Source organism: Amblyraja radiata, chromosome 1 (assembly GCF_010909765.2).
Source record: "Amblyraja radiata isolate CabotCenter1 chromosome 1, sAmbRad1.1.pri, whole genome shotgun sequence".
NCBI classification, from domain to species: Eukaryota; Metazoa; Chordata; class Chondrichthyes; order Rajiformes; family Rajidae; genus Amblyraja; species Amblyraja radiata.
Window position 1 is genome coordinate 105,801,025 of NC_045956.1, and position 19,782 is coordinate 105,820,806.

General features: G+C 40.4%; 1 protein-coding gene across 2 annotated transcripts in view; it reads right to left on the bottom strand.

The window, feature by feature from the left end:
* The window catches only part of gabra2 (gamma-aminobutyric acid type A receptor subunit alpha2), a 197,428-nt gene that overhangs the window by 103,227 nt on the left and 74,419 nt on the right, over positions 1–19,782 (bottom strand). For both annotated transcript variants that reach the window (XM_033028049.1, XM_033028039.1), the window contains exon 3: positions 14,949–15,064. In XM_033028049.1, coding sequence (XP_032883940.1) covers positions 14,949–15,064 — 116 coding nt within the window. The remainder of the gene's footprint in view (positions 1–14,948; positions 15,065–19,782) is intronic.

Consider the following 19,782-nt stretch of genomic DNA (forward strand, 5'->3'; position numbering starts at 1 on the left):
TCAACTGCAGGTGGAATTACCACCTTTGCTTTCCATTGAAAGGGCTTGTTGTAGATGGACAGAGCAAGTTTTAGTGAGCAAGACCACAAGATCCACCATATACCAGAAGATTCCAGAAACAGCAACAGCACATTGAGCTAAATTATCTCCTACAGTGTGGAGATTGTATAAACTTACATAAAATGTGTGAAAAGGAAAAGTGAAAAATGTCTAGTTGTCCAGACCTCCAGTGATGGGACCATATTTTGGTGGCAATGCAGATAGTGAATGCTGTTACTTTTACAGGTAAACTCTAAAGGTAACATCTCAAGAATAATTAGAACATATTAATAAAAGCTACATTTTTTAATTAAAAGCTGGTTATTCACATCATCCCCTCAGAAAGGCATCATTTCCCACTCCCCTAAATCAGGAACCGGATGCATTTCCTCCTGTACAACCTTGGAATTATTGTACTTCACAGCAACATCTTAAACTCCTCCAGCTCACATGCACGTGCCTGCATTTTACAATATTAAAATCTATGGGGGATATTAGAAACATAGAAACATAGAAAATAGGTGCATGAGTAGGCCATTCGGCCCTTCGAGCCTGCACCGCCATTCAATATGATCATGGCTGATCATCCAACTCAGTATCCTGTACCTGCCTTCTCTACATACCCCCTGATCCCTTTAGCCACAAGGGCCACATCTAACTCCCTCTTAAATATAGCCAATGAACTGGCCTCAACTACCTTCTGTGGCAGAGAATTCCACAGATTCACCACTCTGTGTAAAAAATGATTTTCTCATCTCGGTCCTAAAATATTTCCCCTTTATCCTTAAACTGTGACCCCTTGTTCTGGACTCCCCCAACATCGGGAACAATCTTCCTGCATCTAGCCTGTCCAACCCCTTAAGAATTTTGTAAGTTTCTATAAGATCCGCCCCTCAATCTTCTAAATTCTAGCGAGTACAAGCCTAGTCTATCCAGTCTTTCTTCATATAAAAGTCCTGCCATCCCAGGAATCAGTCTGGTGAACCTTCTCTGTACTCCCTCTATGGCAAGAATGCCTTTCTGGCAGAAGTGGGAATATAAATTATCCAACAACCCCTTTGTCTACACAAGCTTTCCAGAAGAGCTCTTTGAATTGCAGATAGTGCCAAGGAGAAAAATGGACCCTTTAGTGCTGCACTCCACCAAGTGCTGTGCCTCACTGTTATACATTGATAGACCTGCAACCATGGGTAGACTATTCCAGTGCTACAAAAAGACAAACCTGTATTAAACAGTACTTTACGCATATTATAATAACAGACTGATCCAATCAAACCACAGCCATGTTGCCTAATTTGGTCACGTGGCCTCCCTTTTAGGCTGGCACCAAGTGGACTTCAGGGACTGAGAGGTCAGCAAGAGGAATCACATCCTACTTCCTGCTTGTAGCCACAGTCTCCTCCTGGCCACTATGTGCTTCTAACTGTGCAACTACCATGTCTTGGGGCTGGCCTGAAAATTCCTAGTCACACCATTATAGCCACTGTTACTTTATAAGAGAACTGGTGTCCTGTATGAATGGTATATAGTCATCTGAATTTTTCTGTCACATAAGCAAACTTCCATACCATTTATATTGGTGGGGAGGGGGGTGGGGGGGGTGGAGGATATAGTTCAAAGATTCAAGTAAGTTAATAGTCTCCCGTTTACTGCCTTTGTCTTCAAAGCTTTTGTATCCTGTGGTCCAAGAATCCATCATAGGGCCAAATGGCCTCCTCCTGCACCTATTTTCTATGTTTAACCATAAACATATTCAAATGTGCTATTAAGGGATAGAGCCCGTGTGTGCCCCAAGAAAGGTCAATAGAATTGGAGAGGAAGGAACTTGTATTGACCAATTTTCTATCATCTCAGTAGCTGGACAGATCATCAGCAGCCATTGGGAAGGAAAGAAGCTTGCAGTTGCAAAGTGCCTTTCCACAACATAAGAAATACCCATGTTTTTTAGCTCCAGAGGGTGCAGAGATTGTAGCAATGTAGAAAACACAGCCAATATGCACATGCAAAGGTCCCATGCACAACAAAATGGTAATGATCAGATAATTTAAGTGATATTGTTTGAGGGATAAATATGAATCATATTGTTGAAAATAACACAAATGCTTGTTTTCAAATTCTAGCACGAGACCTTTCATATCAATCTGAAAGAGTAGATGGGTTCTTAATTTAATCAAGAAGATGAATCTCCAACAACATTGCTTGTGGGTATCAGTCTTGATTTTTAATTATAGCATACAGGGAGCGATGTGCATGGTAAAATAAGGCTGTATCTAACATACAAGCTAAACAATTTCAGAAAATGTCAACCTACAAAGTTTTCCCTCAAAAAACAAGTGTCAGTGATGTGGCATAATGACTGGTTTGCAAGTGAAACAAACTTCCCTGATTACAAGGTATTTTACGTTCCGCCGTATGCTCCCAAAGGTATTCCACCACTATGATTCAACACAGTCTGTGATGACAGAGAAGCGCCTAATAAGGCAGAAACATCCTAGAATTTAAGATCTCTTTTACAAGCACTTTTGTTTAAACATGATAGATTAAGGGGCATATCTACCAAGTTAATTGCAAAGTAGATCCATTAAAATGAATGCACCAGATACTGTGCAAGTTAAACTCAATAACAAGTTCTCAGTCCTAAACAACCAAATGAAGGCAGAATGCTAATTTTCTCTGCTTGCTTGTTTTCTGGATTGTTGATTCCAGTTAATGATTATCAGATGATTATGGCTGGACGATTCAGCAGGTGGTCAAAAGCTCTTAAAGGAAAGGAACAGGTGTTGGTAGGGATCCACAAATAGAGAAAATGTACAAATAGAGAATAGACACAATCCCTTGGATTTAAAACACCTGAATGGAGACCTATGTGGAGGAGAGATAGAGACACAAGAAACTGCAGACTCTCGTGTCGAACATAAAGTTCTGGAATAACTCAGCGGGTCAGGCAATGCCTCTGGAGGATATGGAGAGGCAGCGTTGCGGGTCAGAACCCTTCTGATAGATATCCAGTACCCACTAGGGACAATTAATTCACGTGCATGTACACACATTCACACATGATCAGAAATCAGTACTTCCCACAATCGCTCCAAGACTCATACCCAACATCTAAATGTATACTGCATTCCCATACATTTAACACTGCTGAAAGAATTATACATACAAGTTAAGCACACTGCCAGTTCTGCAACCAAAATAACCTTATCGCTCTAACACATTCAATGTTACTTTACAATCTCTTCCAAGGCAAGCTGGATGACAACTGAAAAGAGCAGCAATTTATGGGAAGACACAAACCTCATGAAGGGATAGAGCAAGACATCATTGCAGCCAAAAGATTAGATTGTGACATTGCATATTAACCGAGTGTACAACATGAAGACAAAATCTACAGGTAGAGAGATACTGGACTTGCGTCCTGCAACCAAGACAAGGGAGAGAATAGCTCACTGGTGATTAAATTCATGCAAAAATTATGATACAAAGCTCAGACAAGGGATAGGTTACGCAAGGAACGTTGCATCAATAGGTACACAAAATTGCTGGGGAAACTCAGCGGGTGCAGCAGCATCTATGGAGCGAAGGAAATCGGCGACGTTTCGGGCCGAACCCCTTCTTCAGACTGGTTGCATCAATAATTCCTCAAGAAAACCTGTGGACCATGTTACCTGGTATCGACATTGTATCGAGTCTATCCTTCAAGCACAGAATCTCTGACATTCAATTCATATATAGGTGGACCACAGACCTTTACTTAGTCTAGCATCTTAAGTTGCATCTTAAGTACAATAAAGCAACAGGGGCTGAGTAGTGTTTGTGGAATCACAATCAGAATCTTATAATGGCTTTCTTGTCCATGCCCACATTGTACATTTTAAGACAATACTACAAATTACTTTTATTTTATTTTAAAAAGGGATCACTAAACAGTTATTTTCATTGCATTTCTTGCACCTTTCAGCAGGGTGATTTTTTTCTTGCTTATTCTTGCCTCTACTTCTTCCCGCTCAACTACTCACTGTGGCAAAGGCTGACTTCTCAAGAAAACGAGGACGAGGTTATGCCAAGCACAGCTCACCACCCAAATCTGAACCCCCCACTCTGCCAAGTTCTGAAGGGTACCTTAATGTGATAGAGATTCCTCTCTTGGCTTTCATATGCTGTATGCACATGCATTTGTGTAGACCAGTAATGTCACATCATTAAATGGCTCCCATTTCCCTATATCTATCTATGTACTGTTAAAAGTCTTGTCTTGTTTGGCTGTCTGTCTGTCTGTGAGATCCAGGAACTATGCCAAAGTGGTACACAATAGCGTGATATTTTTTGCAGAACCTTACAGCTGTTTCCCGTGGTCGTTCCTATCAAGTTTCTTCACATTTGATGTTATATTTTACAATAAATTTTACATTTTTAAACTTAAAAACAAGATTTGGGAATAAAGGGGGGGACCTACGCCAAAACGGTACAGGGTAGCACATACATTTTTGCATCACCTTACGCACCTTTGTCCCGTGATTGTACCTGCCAAGTTTCCTCCAGATTTGATGTTATATTTCACAAGTTGTTGATATTTAAATGTTTCAAAAAGCCAAATTCTCAGAATAACTGTTACTGTGGTATGAGAGGTGTCTAACGGCTGCAGGGATGATGTCACAATGGCATCTCACAGACCAGTGTGTCGGGGGGGGGGGGGGGGGTGGGGGGGAAAGGGAGAGAGCGAGAGTGAGAGCGAGAATATTGCCTTGGGGAACGGGTTGCGTTGGTGGACCAGGCCTCCCGTTGGGAAAACTGCTCAGTGGTGGACTATTGCCTTGGGGAACGGGTTGCGTTGGGGAACCAGGCCTCCCGTGGGAGCTATGGCTGAGTGGTGCAATATTGTGTTGGGGGACCAGGCCTCCCATGTGACAGGGACGCAACGGGTCCCACTTGGTCTAGTATATATATTTGAGCTCCATGGAACACTAAAAGATACATATACAATGGACTGGCACAGAATGAAATCATCATGAGCCAAGATATCAAATATGCACCTGCGTGATTCACCACAAGCATTTGGGAAGGGCATATGCAGAGAATACAAGCAAAACGCGTAGCTAGGCAACTTGGTCAGCATGGACAAATAGGGCCGAAGAGTCTGTTTATGTCCTGTGCAACTCTAGGAATCCCTCTGAAACCAGCATTTAACAACTGGAAAGTGTTTCAATTTGAGCATGCCAATTCTGGCCAAATCCAATTTACTTTATGTTTCTTCACTATTCAAGATATTCGTTCCTTAAAACTTGGAGGAAGTCATAGGAAGAAAGGTCAGAGTGGGAATGAGATATCGAATGAAAATCAGAGAGGCTCAGGGTCACCTCTGTGGACTGATTTCAGGGGCTCTACAAAGATATGTTCAATAACTCTTCTGTGCCAGAGAACTGGACACAGATGGAGTAAGTTATTAGTTAATGTGCTGTAGATATTTGTTGCATGTTTTCAAAATAAAACTGGACTAGTTCCATCCAAAGCACACATCAAGTGCAAGCGCAGTTTCCGAGTTGTGTAAAACATTTATTTCCAGAAAACATTCAATAATAAAGTGGTGATGGGCTACAGAGGACTTTCTTATTTTCTTCACTAATTGGCTGTGGGCTGTGATACGTTTCCTCTTGAGTCTGGGTGCATAAGTCATCCTATTGTTATGAGGCCTGGTGGAGGGACCATCTCTACTGCATCATTATATGTATACTGATGACTGCAGATGTTAAAAATCAAATGATGTTTTTAAAAACAGTTATTTCATTCTTCCAGCATGAGCACAAATTACTAATTTTCATCCTATCGGGTTGTATCACTTTTTCTTCATGGAATAACTTCAAAAAATGTGAAATGGAAGGTGTATTTGGCTGAAATTGACAAATTAAGGCTGTCCATTGAATCATTCATTGAGGAGAAAAAGCAGCCAGACAGAAAATTCTATTAAAACATGCAAATTCAACAATAATTAGATTTTAGAACTGAGAATTAATTAACCAGAAATCCCTATAATTTCCAAAGGTAATTTTCCACAGAGGTGAGAAGTTTGTGTTGTGTAGGTTACATGGAAATGACAGGTAAGCCTAATATTTATCATCTTCACCATGATTAGGCAGATGTTCAAAAGCTTCTATGCATGTAAGGTTTCATTTTATAATTTTCTTGTCAAGGGGCGACACAGCGACACAGCGGTAGAGTTACTGCCTTACAGCGCCAGAGACCCAGGTTCAATCTTGACTATGGGTGCTGTCTGTATGGAGTTTGTATGTTATCCCTATGACCGTGTGGGTTTTCTCCGGATGCTCCCGTTTCCTCCCACACACCAAAGAAGTACAGATTCGTAGGTTAATTGGCTTCTGTAAGCATAGTAAATTGTCCGTAGCGTGTAGGATAGTATTAATGTAAGCGATCGCTGGGCTGGTGCGGACTCGGTGAGTCAAAGGGCCTGTTTCCGCGCCGTATCTCCAAACTATACTAAACATTAACTTACTCTTTGTGTCAGTCCATGATGCATGGTGCAGCTGCCCAACTGCTGACATTTTATATCAGTATATCCTCCTGGACAACATTACTGTACCTTACATGTGTAAATATCATGCGGAGCGGTTCTGAATTTTCTACTATTCTTGTTGACATTTACAAACACTTTCCACAATTTAGACACGTCCTTGATTTTGTTCAGCCTTATCCATTTGACTTGCTTTGAATCCAGTTCTGAAGAGCCTGAAGAAGGGACCCGACTTTAAAAGCCACCTATTTATTTTCTCCAGAGATGCTGCCTGATCCGCTGACATACTCTAGAATTTTGTGTCCATCTTTGGTATAAACCAGCATCTGCAGTTCTTTTTTTATTACATGCTGTGGATTTTGAGATGGCTGAAGAGATCTTTGCCGGATCTACTAAATGTCCATTACATGTACTGTAAATTAACTCTACTGCAGCGAGCATGCTGGAGGCCTGACACAATACTGCAGCCAGAAAGATTAAAAGAATTAGAGCAAATGATATAGTCTTACTTGACCAGTCTGTACTGGCACTGGATTCCTGTAGGATCAATTAGCTAGAATTGTGACATTTGTCATCATGCGGCGATGCAGAATGGGGATAAACTTCTTTCAAAGGTTTCCTCAGAGCCGCTCTCAGTTGAAAGAGTCAAATTTTTTGAGGTGTATAAAGGGTACATTTAATGGTTACTGTTACTCTCCCAAAGTCATCACGGTATTTGTCAAAGGGTAAAGGCCATTGTACAAGGGGTTGACTCAACTCCAATTACTCTACCACCACAACAGATGTCATTGTCTCTCCACAGGGTACTTGGACAACAAGAACATGTATTTGAGGCTGCTGTTCATCAACTGCAGCTAGGCATTCAAAACCATCAGTGGAACTAATGTAGATGGGATATCATGGTTAGCATGGGCAAGTTGGGCCGATGGGCCTGTTTCCATGCTTTATGACTATGACCATCAGCTTTTCCAAACAAGATCAAATTCAGGGAACAGAGGCTCTGCTCATCCCTATGTAACTGATTCCTCAACTTCATAATTGGCAAACTTCAATCGGTATGAATTGACTACAGCACCACCTCCTCACTGACAATCAGCACCGTGACATCTCAAGACTGTGTGCTCTAGCCTATAAGTAACGAGCTTGAGGCTGTTAGAAACTGGCAAGTATGATGTTGTGGGAATTACTGAGACATGGCTGTAAGAGGGCCAGGGCTGGGAACTGAATATTCAAGGGTATACCTCCTATCGAAAAGACAGACAGGTGGGCAGAGGGGGTGGGGTTGCTCTGTTGGTGAGAAATGAAATTCAGTCCCTTGCAAGGGGTGACATTGAAACAGGAGATGTGGAGTCAGTATGGATAGAACTAAGGAATTGTAAGGGTAAAAATACCATAATGGGACTAATCTACTGACCCCCAAAGAGTAGCCTGGACATAGGGCGCAAGTTCTATCAGGAGTTAAAATTGGCATGTAGCAAAAGTAATGCGGTGGTTGTTATGGGAGATTTCAACATGCAGGTAGACTGGGAAAATCAGGTTGGTACTGGACCCCAAGAAAGGGACTTTGTAGAGTGCCTTCGTGATGGATTCTTAGAACAGCTTGTATTGGAGCCTACCAGGGAGAAGGCAATTCTGGATTTAGTGTAATGTAATGAACCGGATTTGATAAAGGACCTCGAGGTTAGTGAGCCATTAGGAGGCAGTGACCATAACATGGTCAGGTTTAATCTACAATTGCAGAGGGAGAAAGGTAGATCGGATGTGTCAGTGTTGCAGGTGAATAAAGGGGACAACAGGGCCATGAGGGAGGAGCTGGCCAACGTTGACTGGAAAGATACACTAGCAGGGATGACAGTGGAACAAAAATGGCAGGTGTTTCTAGGAATAATACAGAGGTGCAGGATCAGTTCATTCCTAGGAGGAAGAAAGATTCCAAGGGGAGAAAGGGACGACCATGGCTGACAAGGGACATCAGGGACAGTATAAAAATTAAAGCGAAGAAGTACAACGTAGCAAAGATGAGCGGAAAGCAAGAGGATTGGGTAATGTTTAAAGAACAACAGAAGATAACCAAAAAGACAATACAGGAAAAGAAGATGAGGTACGAAGGTAAGCTAGCCAAGAATATAAAGCAGGATAGTAAAAGCTTCTTTAGGTATGTGAAGAAGAAAACATTAGTTTAGACCAAAGTTGGTCCCTTGAAGACCGAAAAAGGTGAATTTATTATGGAGAACAAGGAAATGGCAGATGAGTTAAACAGGTACCTTGGATCTGTCTTCACTAAGGAGGACACAAACAATCTTCCTGATATAGTAGTGGCCAGAGGATCTGGGGTGACGGAGGAACTGAAGGAAATCCACATTAGGCAGGAAATGGTGTTGGATAGACTGATGGGACTAAAGGCTGATAAATCCCTAGGGCCTGATGGTCTGCATCCCAGGGTACTTAAGGAAGTGGCTCTAGAAATTGTGGATGCATTGGTGATAATTTTCCAATGTTCTATAGACTCAGGATCAGTTCCTGTGGATTGGAGGGTAGCTAATGTTATCCCACTTTTTAAGAAAGGCGGGAGAGAGAAAACAGGGAATTATAGACCAGTTAGCCGGACATCGGTGGTGGGGAAGATGCTGGAGTCAATCAAGTATGTGACAAATAAAGCACTATTGATTGATTGTTAAAGGTAATAAGTTGCTGTGTCTGCTGAGGATGATTATCTGAAAGGATGTGTGCAACCTGTAAAATGTTGTAATAGTAAATGTGTTTAGCCTCTGTTGGTTGTCAAATGGTTATGAGGTGTGATACATGGAGAAGTGTGTAGGTTGATTATGCAGTTGAAATATAAGGGATATTTTGATGCATTGTTCATTGATCTTGATCATGCGCGCAAGCTTTAAACTTTTGCACCACAGGGACCATGGACTTGGAGGCTTGCTGCCGCATCCCCCATCTTCCCCCCCCCTCCCCCCTTCTCCCTCTCCATCCCCACCCCCAACCCTGAAGTGTAGAAACCCTTTCTCCTGGTATCAAACTCCTCCTGGACGGTATCAAGGGCTTGGAGCCTAATGATTACCTTATCATTGGTTTAATGAGTGATTCCTAAGCACTGCAATATATTTAACTTTGTTTAAGATGCTGTCGTACCTGCTGAGAATTTCCAAGATTTTCTAAATACTTCAGCAGCAGTGGCAAACAGGAAGAAGCTCCATTTTTAGAAGTACAAACATGAATTTAATCAGTGCACATTCACTGCACAAGACTCCAACATTACCTCCTGTCATTGTGCACTAATGCAAAAAAACAAAATAATTGGTGCTGGTATAAACAGGCATGGATTCTCAGCACACCAACAGTTTAACGCATGTTTTCCAGTGTGATCAATCTTTCTAGATACTCAGATCTAAAAATCTGTTTGGTACTTGACCATACAAGGGAACCATTGCAAACCAAGGCATTACTGGGCAGCACGAGGGAGGGCTGTGGACAGTGAATGGTGACGATTTGGGCCTCAGTGCTCTTATATTATATTCAGCTACCTGGCACAACAGTCCCAATTTTACAATTTAATGACATGTGTTTTGCTGACAGCAAGATGTAAGAAGTTCACACAGATGAAGATGGCTTTCCAGGAACCGGCAGAATTTTCTGGGAACAAGTATAAGCATTGTGCTCCTTTTTCGTTAACTGATCCAAACTGATGGCATCAAGAACTTGTAACAATATCACATGGATCCACTTGAGTTCTACACCTGCAATTACAACTTGGAAAGGAGATCAGATGCCAGCACATTTGATCTCTGGCGCCATCACCGAGTTAGGGATTGAATTCAAAGTGTATCCCAGCTTTTCATTTGAATATGGTCATGTTCCTGAACTATAAACATAAGGTGTTTACATCGTATTATTTTAATTAATGCAAACAGCACAGCTAGATCAATTAAATATGTTTTCACACAGATTTAAATAATTTTAAAAGAGCTTTACCTCTATTTTTAAATGTATCCGATGACCAGCAAAGGCCTTCATGGGCCAACAAGGGACAGGGTCTCTGGATCTACCACTTGAGGACTAGTCACTAGCTATGGGAGGCTCCACTTCTCTTTACTGGAAATACCTGACAGTGCGGACTGGAGATCAATTTGTCCCCTACGGCTACAAAATGTTAGCACAGCTACAGGGACAACCCAATAGGTGAATGAGCCATGTCGTGCATGATCCAGACCATTCCATACTCACCTTCCTGTGGGCTCAGGGAACAAAGAAAAATTGACCAGAGAATTTTATATCCAGAAGTTTCAGCAGAATCCATACTTTGCATCTAAATTTAGTAAGCATTACTAAATAATGCACATATTGATGCAATCACAGTGACAACCGACTACAACACATTGAATATTCCAATGATTGACAATCCTCACTGCTCTGGCCCATCCATTAAGTTGGCCATTTCAACAACTGGCATTCATGGCCCTTCATGTTTTCAGGAAAAAGAATATTATGCATATGTTTAAAACACATTCATAATGTACACCAGATTAATTGATGGAATGGTAGGTCTGCAGTATAAAATATCTGGTTGACTAGGTTTACTTTCACTGGAGATTGGATGAATGAGAGGGATCATTGAAACTTACAAAGCTGTGTGTCAGGTCTAGACAGACTGGATGTCAGGAGGATTGTTCTCTTTGTGACCCACCCAAGTGTTGACAAGCAATGCATAGATGTAAGTGTGGTCTGAGGAGAACATGTTTCACTCAAAGGGCAGTGGGCGTGTGGAATTCACGACACAGCAGACTATAGAAATCACTGAATATAGATACATTTCTAGACACTAAATGTATCAGGGGATTATAGAGAGAGAGCGATCTTATGGTACTGAGATGGAGGATCAGCCACTCTCATATTAAAAGACTGCACTGACTCAAAGTTCAAATAGCCGACTTTTGCACCTATTTTTCGTGCCTATGCTTTTTCTGCTTTGCACACACACACGCACAAACACAATTTGCACAGATCACTACAGCAATCTATAAGATTCCAAAATGTGGAATTTGTATCAGAAGATCGAATGTGCAAACTGGCATTAAAACATCTATAGAAATAATCCAGGCTTGAGGAGAAGAACACAGATGTTCTGTCCACCTACATCAATTTGCTACAACAAAAACTGCACTTGCTGGTTTCAATCGTACAAGTAAAGGATACCATAATGAAGCATGAAAACAGTTTCCAACATTACAAATTCAGCTGCCATAAAATGGCATTAAAAATTATAGTGCAGATCTTTTAAAAAATCACTTCAAAATACCAGAATCTGGTTCTTTGTGTTTAGTTGCACTTGGAACGTATGGTGTAAATTGATGGTGCTTGAGAATAGACATACATATAGGAATTACTTGCTCTCTAACATAGTTCTATGCCATATAAAAAACGAATATGGAAGACTTGCTGGTAACTTGCAAACACTACAAATAACCAAAATAAATATTCAGACGGTAACATTTCAGTGCCAATCATTTGCACATAATCTCCTCAGGATAAAATGGTGAAACTGCACACTTGAAACACAGTAACACAAAACATTTCCAGAGTAGTATGTAGCAACATAAACTCAAGATTGAAAAAAAACATATTTATTCTTAGATATTAAAATTCTACATTTTTATTCCAAGTAAAATCACCAATGCAAAATCTGTGATATTTACCAATGTGCCACGTAAGCAAATGATGAGATATCTTCTATGATTTCAAGTTGGTTTAAGGTACTTGTGTACATACAACACAACAAATCAGAACTCAAAATGCACATGAAAGCATTTAACAATCATGTATTTAAATAATTTAGATAATTTTAAACACCAGCACTTTGCTGATATTTTAAACAATATAGCTCTACAAGGCTGTTAGGAATTACTTGTAGTCCCCAGTGACATATTATTTTTAACTTGTTTTCTTTTTTGCATAGGTCTACAACTTGGCATCATCCTGAAAACCAGTTTTCAACTGAATGATAAATTGTTAACAAGGATAATGAGGACGTTATCTGGTGTGTCTGGACATGCAGGAGCCACTTCCTTATTTTATTGACTTTGATTCCATAATGCACCCATTTCTTTAGGAGAGATTTGTCACATTATGTCTCCCGAATATTTTAATTGCAAATGTTCAGATATGACTGAAGATTAAGCGAATCAAATGCTGATCAGGAGGATTTTCCACAACTCTTCATCTCAAAATTTCTGGTCCTATTTGGCTTTGATGGTGTTTGCAGCATGCAGCCATTTTGGACTCTCAAGGACAATATGACAGGCTTGCCAATTTTCATTATACAACAGCAGACAAAACAACTGATGGAACTGTTTTCTGTTTTTCCTCAGTGCTACTTCCTTACAAGCAGGCACAATTCCTCCATTCTGCTCTCAGTAATTTAAATGCAAAGCATCTATCTCTCTGGAAACCCTAGTAACTCCTACCTACCAATTTTCCACTGCCAAGCGTGGTCTCTTGAACACTACAGATAAATCAATGCTCCTCTGTGTTTGCTGGCAGAGTGTTTGGACAATCACAAACAAGACCTTTGCTATCCACAGCATTGTGGTGAACAATTGCTATAATATCCTGTCATTGGCTGTAAATAGATGGCAAGCTACCTTGCTCCTTACTTAAGTTTATTTACTGCTAATTCCCATGACCAGCTTGATTAAAATGGCTAGGACCGTGTTGCAGTCCATGCCACCTTGGCTTCTCATCTGATTCCAGGTCCTCCATCTTCAGACACTTTTTTTTACAATTTCTAGCATATTAAACAGCAAGTTCTCCCAGCTTTTCTTTTGATCCTCGTCTCCTTTTGCCTCAGCACCATGACTCCTCGTGCAATTTTCTATCTTCAGATCATATCCTTTAAAGACCTCTTCCCTTTTCTACAATTTCCCTCCTTGCTGTTTTTTTCTTGCCCCTTAACTAAATTCCCAGTAAAATGCTTACAATCTAACCTTCCTCTCATGTCCTCCATATAATTGACAATATAAACAATTCCCTCTCCTTCACTTACATTGTTAAAATCCTCACCATCAACCTTTCCTCAAATAATAATTTCACCCTCATCTTCTGAGCCCTTGAAAACACTCTTATGCCCCTGTCCCACTTAGGAAACCTGAACGGAAACCTCTGGAGACTTTGCGCCCCACCCAAGGTTTCCGTGCGGTTCCCGGAGTTTGCAGGTGGTTGCCGGAGGTTGCAGGTAGTGGAAGCAGGTAGGGAGACTGACAAAAACCTCTGGGAACCTCCGGGCACTGCACAAAACCTTGGGTGGGGCGCAAAGTCTCCAGAGGTTTCCGTTCAGGTTTCCTAAGTGGAACAGGGGCATAACTTTGCACCCAACTTCACTGCCTTTGCAGGCTCCTTAATTAAACAACTTCCAAGTCTACTCTCAGCTGTTCTGAACTCCATGCTCGACCCCCATTCAAACGATGATGCAAAAAAATGGCCTAACAACAGTAACAAGAATGGGCATGTGTCATAATTTATCTCTATCATCCCTAACCTCTCTTCAGTTTTTATCCTGATTGACCAAACCGAACTTCTCCAAAACCGTGTCTCCTGTATTGAGCTGTGTGGCATGTTCCTCACTTGATTACACTCTTAACCATCTGATTGTAGCCAGAGCATTCCTACATCTGTATCTTCAAATACCCTGCACATACTCTCCGCATAAATCTCAGAACATCTATTTCCAGAGCAGTCTGTATCCCAACTCAGTTTACACTTCCCATTACAAGGATTTGGAATTTTATCTTTTCACTTCTCCAACTCCTCTCTATCTTTAAGACTATAGAATGCTAACTATTTGACCAAGCTTGTTTATCTTCAAAGTCTCCCTTTTAATAATATAATAATATCTTTTATTGTCATTGCACATAAGCGCAACGAGATTTGGAATGCAGCTTCCATCTGATGTCATAACATAAATAACTAATAAAATTTAGATTTAGATACCCGAGAACATGGATTGTAAAAAGAACATTAAAATAGTCAAAGCAGTTCAAACAGACTAAAGGTTTCTCAACAGATTCTAATTACACTCTGATTTTCCGTGTTTGTTCCCAAACCAGGATAGTGAAATGAAAATATGGTGGCTTCCAAGTAATCGAGTGATAAATGCACTGCTCTGAACAGTCCTAATCTATGAGGACCACGGGTAAAGAAATCCCACATTAAATCAGGCACTTTATACTGCTTCACTATTTTACTGCAACATTGTACCAGTGATTAATTGACCTTTACATTGTACCCATCTTTTTCAGGAAGGCACGAGTATTTTGTTTAGAATAAATTTAGTTTCCTAGATAGAACAAAACTACATTTCAAATGCTTTTCCTTTACTGACCTCCTAATCCTGGTCTTAACCGGTTGTCATAGCCATCCAGTAATCGGTCAAGAATTCTAGTAAAGACCGTGATTTTGTCCCTTGCTTCATCTTCGACTGAACTAGGTTGCCCTGTTCTGAAATTAAAATTGTACATGTTAAAATGCATAATATGGCCAGCAATTCCTGTAGTCAAACTATTTGTAATGAATACAATGTAAATATTCAATCCAATTCTCACAATTATGCAGATTACTGCAATTAATTTGTGAAGAAACTGTTCTGGGAATATTTATGAATTTAATACAAATATTATACAGAGGGTAACTTTCCCCTTGATTGTTTCTCTGAAACACACCATTATTGTTCCTGATGTTGGTGGAGTCCAGAACCAGAGGCCACAGTTTAAGAATAAGGGGTAAGCCACGTAGAACGGAGATGAGGAAACACTTTTTCACACACAGAGTTGTGAGTCCGTGGAATTCTCTGCCTCAGAGGGCAGTGGAGGCCAGTTCTTGGGATACTTTCAAGAGAGAGCTAGATAGGGCTCTTGAAGATAGCGGAGTCAGGGTATATGGGGAGAAGGCAGGAACGGGGTACTGATTGTGGATGATCAGCCATGATCACATTTAATGGCGGTGCTGGCTTGAAGGGCCGAATGACCTACTCCTGCACTTATTGTCAATTGTCGTTACAAATTATTGAGATAAATGCATATAAAGATATCATTTCACAACATTGAGATAATTGATCAAAGTTAAGGCCTGTCCCACTTTCCCGAGTTACTCATGAACTCTCCCGAGTTTTTCCCTTGATTCGAACTCGGGGAATGTCGGGGAATGTCGGTAGTGAGCTCGTAGGAGCCCGTAGGAGTCTGTAGAATTTCCGTAGCGGCTCGTAATGCCAGCCGTAGGAACTCGGGGCATCAGGTAAGTCAGGATGTTTTTTCAACATGTTGAAAATGTCCACGAGTAAATAAAATAGCCCCGAGTACCTACGAATGGCTATTACCGTAATTCTCTGAGTTCGAAACAAGGGAGAGTTCGTGAGTAACTCGGGAAAATGGGACAGGGCCTTAAGGATGCCTACCGCTGCAATTAATTTCAGGAACATTAATTCAACATGCTATTAGAAAACTCTTAGAATATTAGCAGATATATTGTGATGTTAAGATAAACAGAGCTTCGCTGGGTTAAAATAATTGGAAACACAGCAGCATCATTGTGATTACTTCAGAAATGAGGAAACGATTTTCAATTAAATGTCTCTGTTGATGTGCAGAGGGAAACACATATACAACCTCCCCCCCAAAAAAAACATTTTAATGTTGTTGGCAATTTAAAACTTTAGAGATTTAAATTATTTTCCAGCATGTACGGAATCAAAAAAGGACTTCCAATAGTACCATTTGTAGTAAAGTCCTTTTAACAATGCTTGTTTTACATTAATGTTGAATGTTAATTTACCACAATGTAAAGCTACATGAAAAGTTTCTAAGCCAATATCATACAGCCACAATTGAACTACTTAATCATTTTGCATTTCTTTGATATTTGCAGAAGTCACTTTGCGTAGCAGATGGTCATTTGTGAGGTCTTGTAACTGAACTGACATAGGGAAACCGGATGCATGTTCTGCAATATAATCCAATCAGACGAAGATCTGAGCAATCTCTAGATGAACGGAAAGATGATTTTGAATCGCATAACTTTTTTGAAACCTGACTACTTTCAATGTTTCATGTTGGATACCTCTGTATGCATTGTTTATATATAATATATACAGGGGCATACAGTGTTTGTATAGCCCAATATACATCGATGACGCTGAAGTAGAGATGGTTGAAAGCTTCAAGTTCCTCGGAGTGAATATCTTGCAACTCATCCTGGACCAGCATATTGAAGCAATGGGCAAGAAACCATAGCAACTTTCTTAGAAGGCTTAGGTCAGTATGTCCCCAACAATTCTCACCAATTTCTACAAATGCACCATATAAAATATTTTATTGGGATGCCTAACAGCACGATTTGAGAAAAGCACGATTTGGTAACAGCTCCATCCAAGACCGTAAGGAATTGCAGACAGTTGTGGAGGCAACCCAGACCATCACGCATACCAACCTCCTTTCCATTGACTCCATCTACACTTCATGCTACCTTGGCAAAACTACCAGCATAATCAATGATGTCTCAACCTGGACATTCCCTCTTATCCCCTCTCCCATCAGGCATGAGGTACAGAAATACGAAACCAAGTACATCCAGCTTCAGGGACAGTTTCTACCCAGCCGTTATCAGGTAACTGAACTATTACCAACCAGCGAGCAGTCCTGACCTAACATCTACTTTGTTGGAGACTTTTGGACTACCTTTAAGCAGACTTTACTGGACATTTGCACTGAATGTTTTCCCCTTTGTCTTGTATTTGTACACTGTGGACAGCTTAATTGTAATCATGTATATTGATTGGATAGCAAACATCAAAATATTTTCACTGTACCTCGATACACATGACAATAAACAAAATATGGATTTAGCATACAGAGCTTTTATTGTAGCACGTTTGCTTGCAAAATAAACAGAGGGGTTTATCAAAAGTATTCCCCTCTTTTCTTCAAAGACTAGTGCCATGTAAACGTTTACAGCCATCTGAGAGGCAAATATGGGGGCACACATTTGGTGCACAGTTGGTGTCATACTAGATTAGGTACAAAAAAAGTGGTGCATGCGTTAAATATGCAACAGTGCTAGGTTACACCAGTTTAGTGAGTAAATAGTATTCAAGAGAATTTAAATCTTAAACTGCAGAGTTTAGAGACACCAATAGTGAAATACCATTCAAAGAAACATTTTACCCGTCAGCTGAACTTCAATGGATATTCTTTACATGGCAATGTACAAAATGCATCAGACAACATATTAACTACTTGAAATAGATGCTGCTCCTTCATTATTCTAAATGCCATCCAATGACCTGTTTCATCAAGCCATTCGCAATTTTCACACTAGTAGGCAAGCATTACTTGGCATTACATTCTTGAAAAGTACTGTGCAATTGCATTTGGCATAGTTGAGAACATGTAGATTCTCTGATCAAATTGAAACTGCATTCTCTGCTGTGCTTTGAACTCCAGCATCATCATGGGAGTTTTCCATAGCTTCTGTGACCCCCATCTTGTTGTGCGATTGTGGTGAACTCTGAACAGACGCCATCCTAAGGTGAAGTCTTGAGATGACGAGTGTCATCAATGTATTACAAATCTGCAAAAAATGAGGACAAGTTTGATCGTATTAGAATATAGTTTATCCTAAATTATTCTGTTAGTGGCACAGTATGCTAATCTGTTACTGTCTTATATTCTTTGCACGAAACTACTTTACACAACATATTTGACTAGAAAATTAGTAACTGCACTGGAAGTAATTACAATGATAAATAGATCACGTAAATTGCAAAGTGATTGTATAGTTAATACTTATCTGTCGATGAAACAAAGAGCTTATTTTCTTACTTCCGTCACCATCATAGTTTTATGCCAGTGTTTCTGTCCAAGTAGATTTGTAGACTTCCATGTAATTGCTCTTCATTGTTCTGGCGAAAACTGTTGAAATTTCTGGAATGCTTAATCATGTAACAATCATTTATCCCTTATAAGTTTCATTAATTTTGGTGCATTCAACAGAACTTGATGTTTGCTGTGCCAGATACACAGAAGTAAAATAAATCAGTGTGTGGTATATGGTTAGAAATGCATCATGCCTAATATGGGCACTCATAATGATGCATTATTCTAATGTGTTTCAGATATTTACTGCACAGTGAATAGGAAGGAACAGCAGATGCTGGTTTATACTGAAGATAGACACAAAATGCTGGAGTAACTTAGCGGGTCAGGAATAGGAGACGTTTTTGGTTGGAACCGGACTTCTGAAGTATGAGTCTCAATAAGGTTTCCAACCTGAAATGTCACCTAAGAAAGACACAAAAAGATGGAGTAACTCAGTGGGAGAGGCTGCATCTCTGGAGAGAAGGAATGGGTGACGTTTCGGATCGAGACCCTTCTTCAGACTGGTTAGGGATAAGGGAAATGAGAGATATAGGCAATAATGCGGAGAGATAAAGAACAATGAAAGAAAGATATGCAAAAAAGTAGCAATGGTAAAGGAAATAGGCCATTGTAAGCTGTTTGTAGGGTGAAAGTGAGAAGCTAGTGCGACTTGGGTGGGGGAGGGATAGAGAGAGACGGGGCTACCTGAAGTGAGAGGAATCAATGTTCATATCACTGGGCTGTAAGCTGCCTAAGCAAAATACGAGATGCTGTTCCTCCAATTTACATTTAGCTTCACTCTGACAATGGACGAGACCGAGGACAGAAAGGTCTGTGGAGGAATGCGAAGGAGAATAGTAAGATTAAACGAGAACTTACCAGTTTGAAGTTTGATCCTTATTTTATGAGGAACGTTGAGGGACTACGTGAAGAACCCGCTTACGACGCATGCGTGTCATTCTTCAAAGCAGCGGTGTGGAATCACAGATAACTATAATGACTAAACATAGTAAGATTAGACAACAGATACCAGTTCAGACTATGATCAAGGGTGGGAGCGGAGGGCATGTAGTCCCTCAACGTTCCTCCTCATAAAATAAGGATCAAACTTCAAACTGGTAAGTTCTCGTTTAATCTTACTATTTTACTTCGGAGTCACGTGAGTGACTACGTGAAGATTTTAAAGCTCTGTGATTTCATGCCGTGGAACGAGTCCATGCATCACATCTGCCTTGATTTTTGGGGAGAGTAGAGTTAACAACATTAGACATCAATACGATATTGAAATCCAACAGTAAAATTATGAAC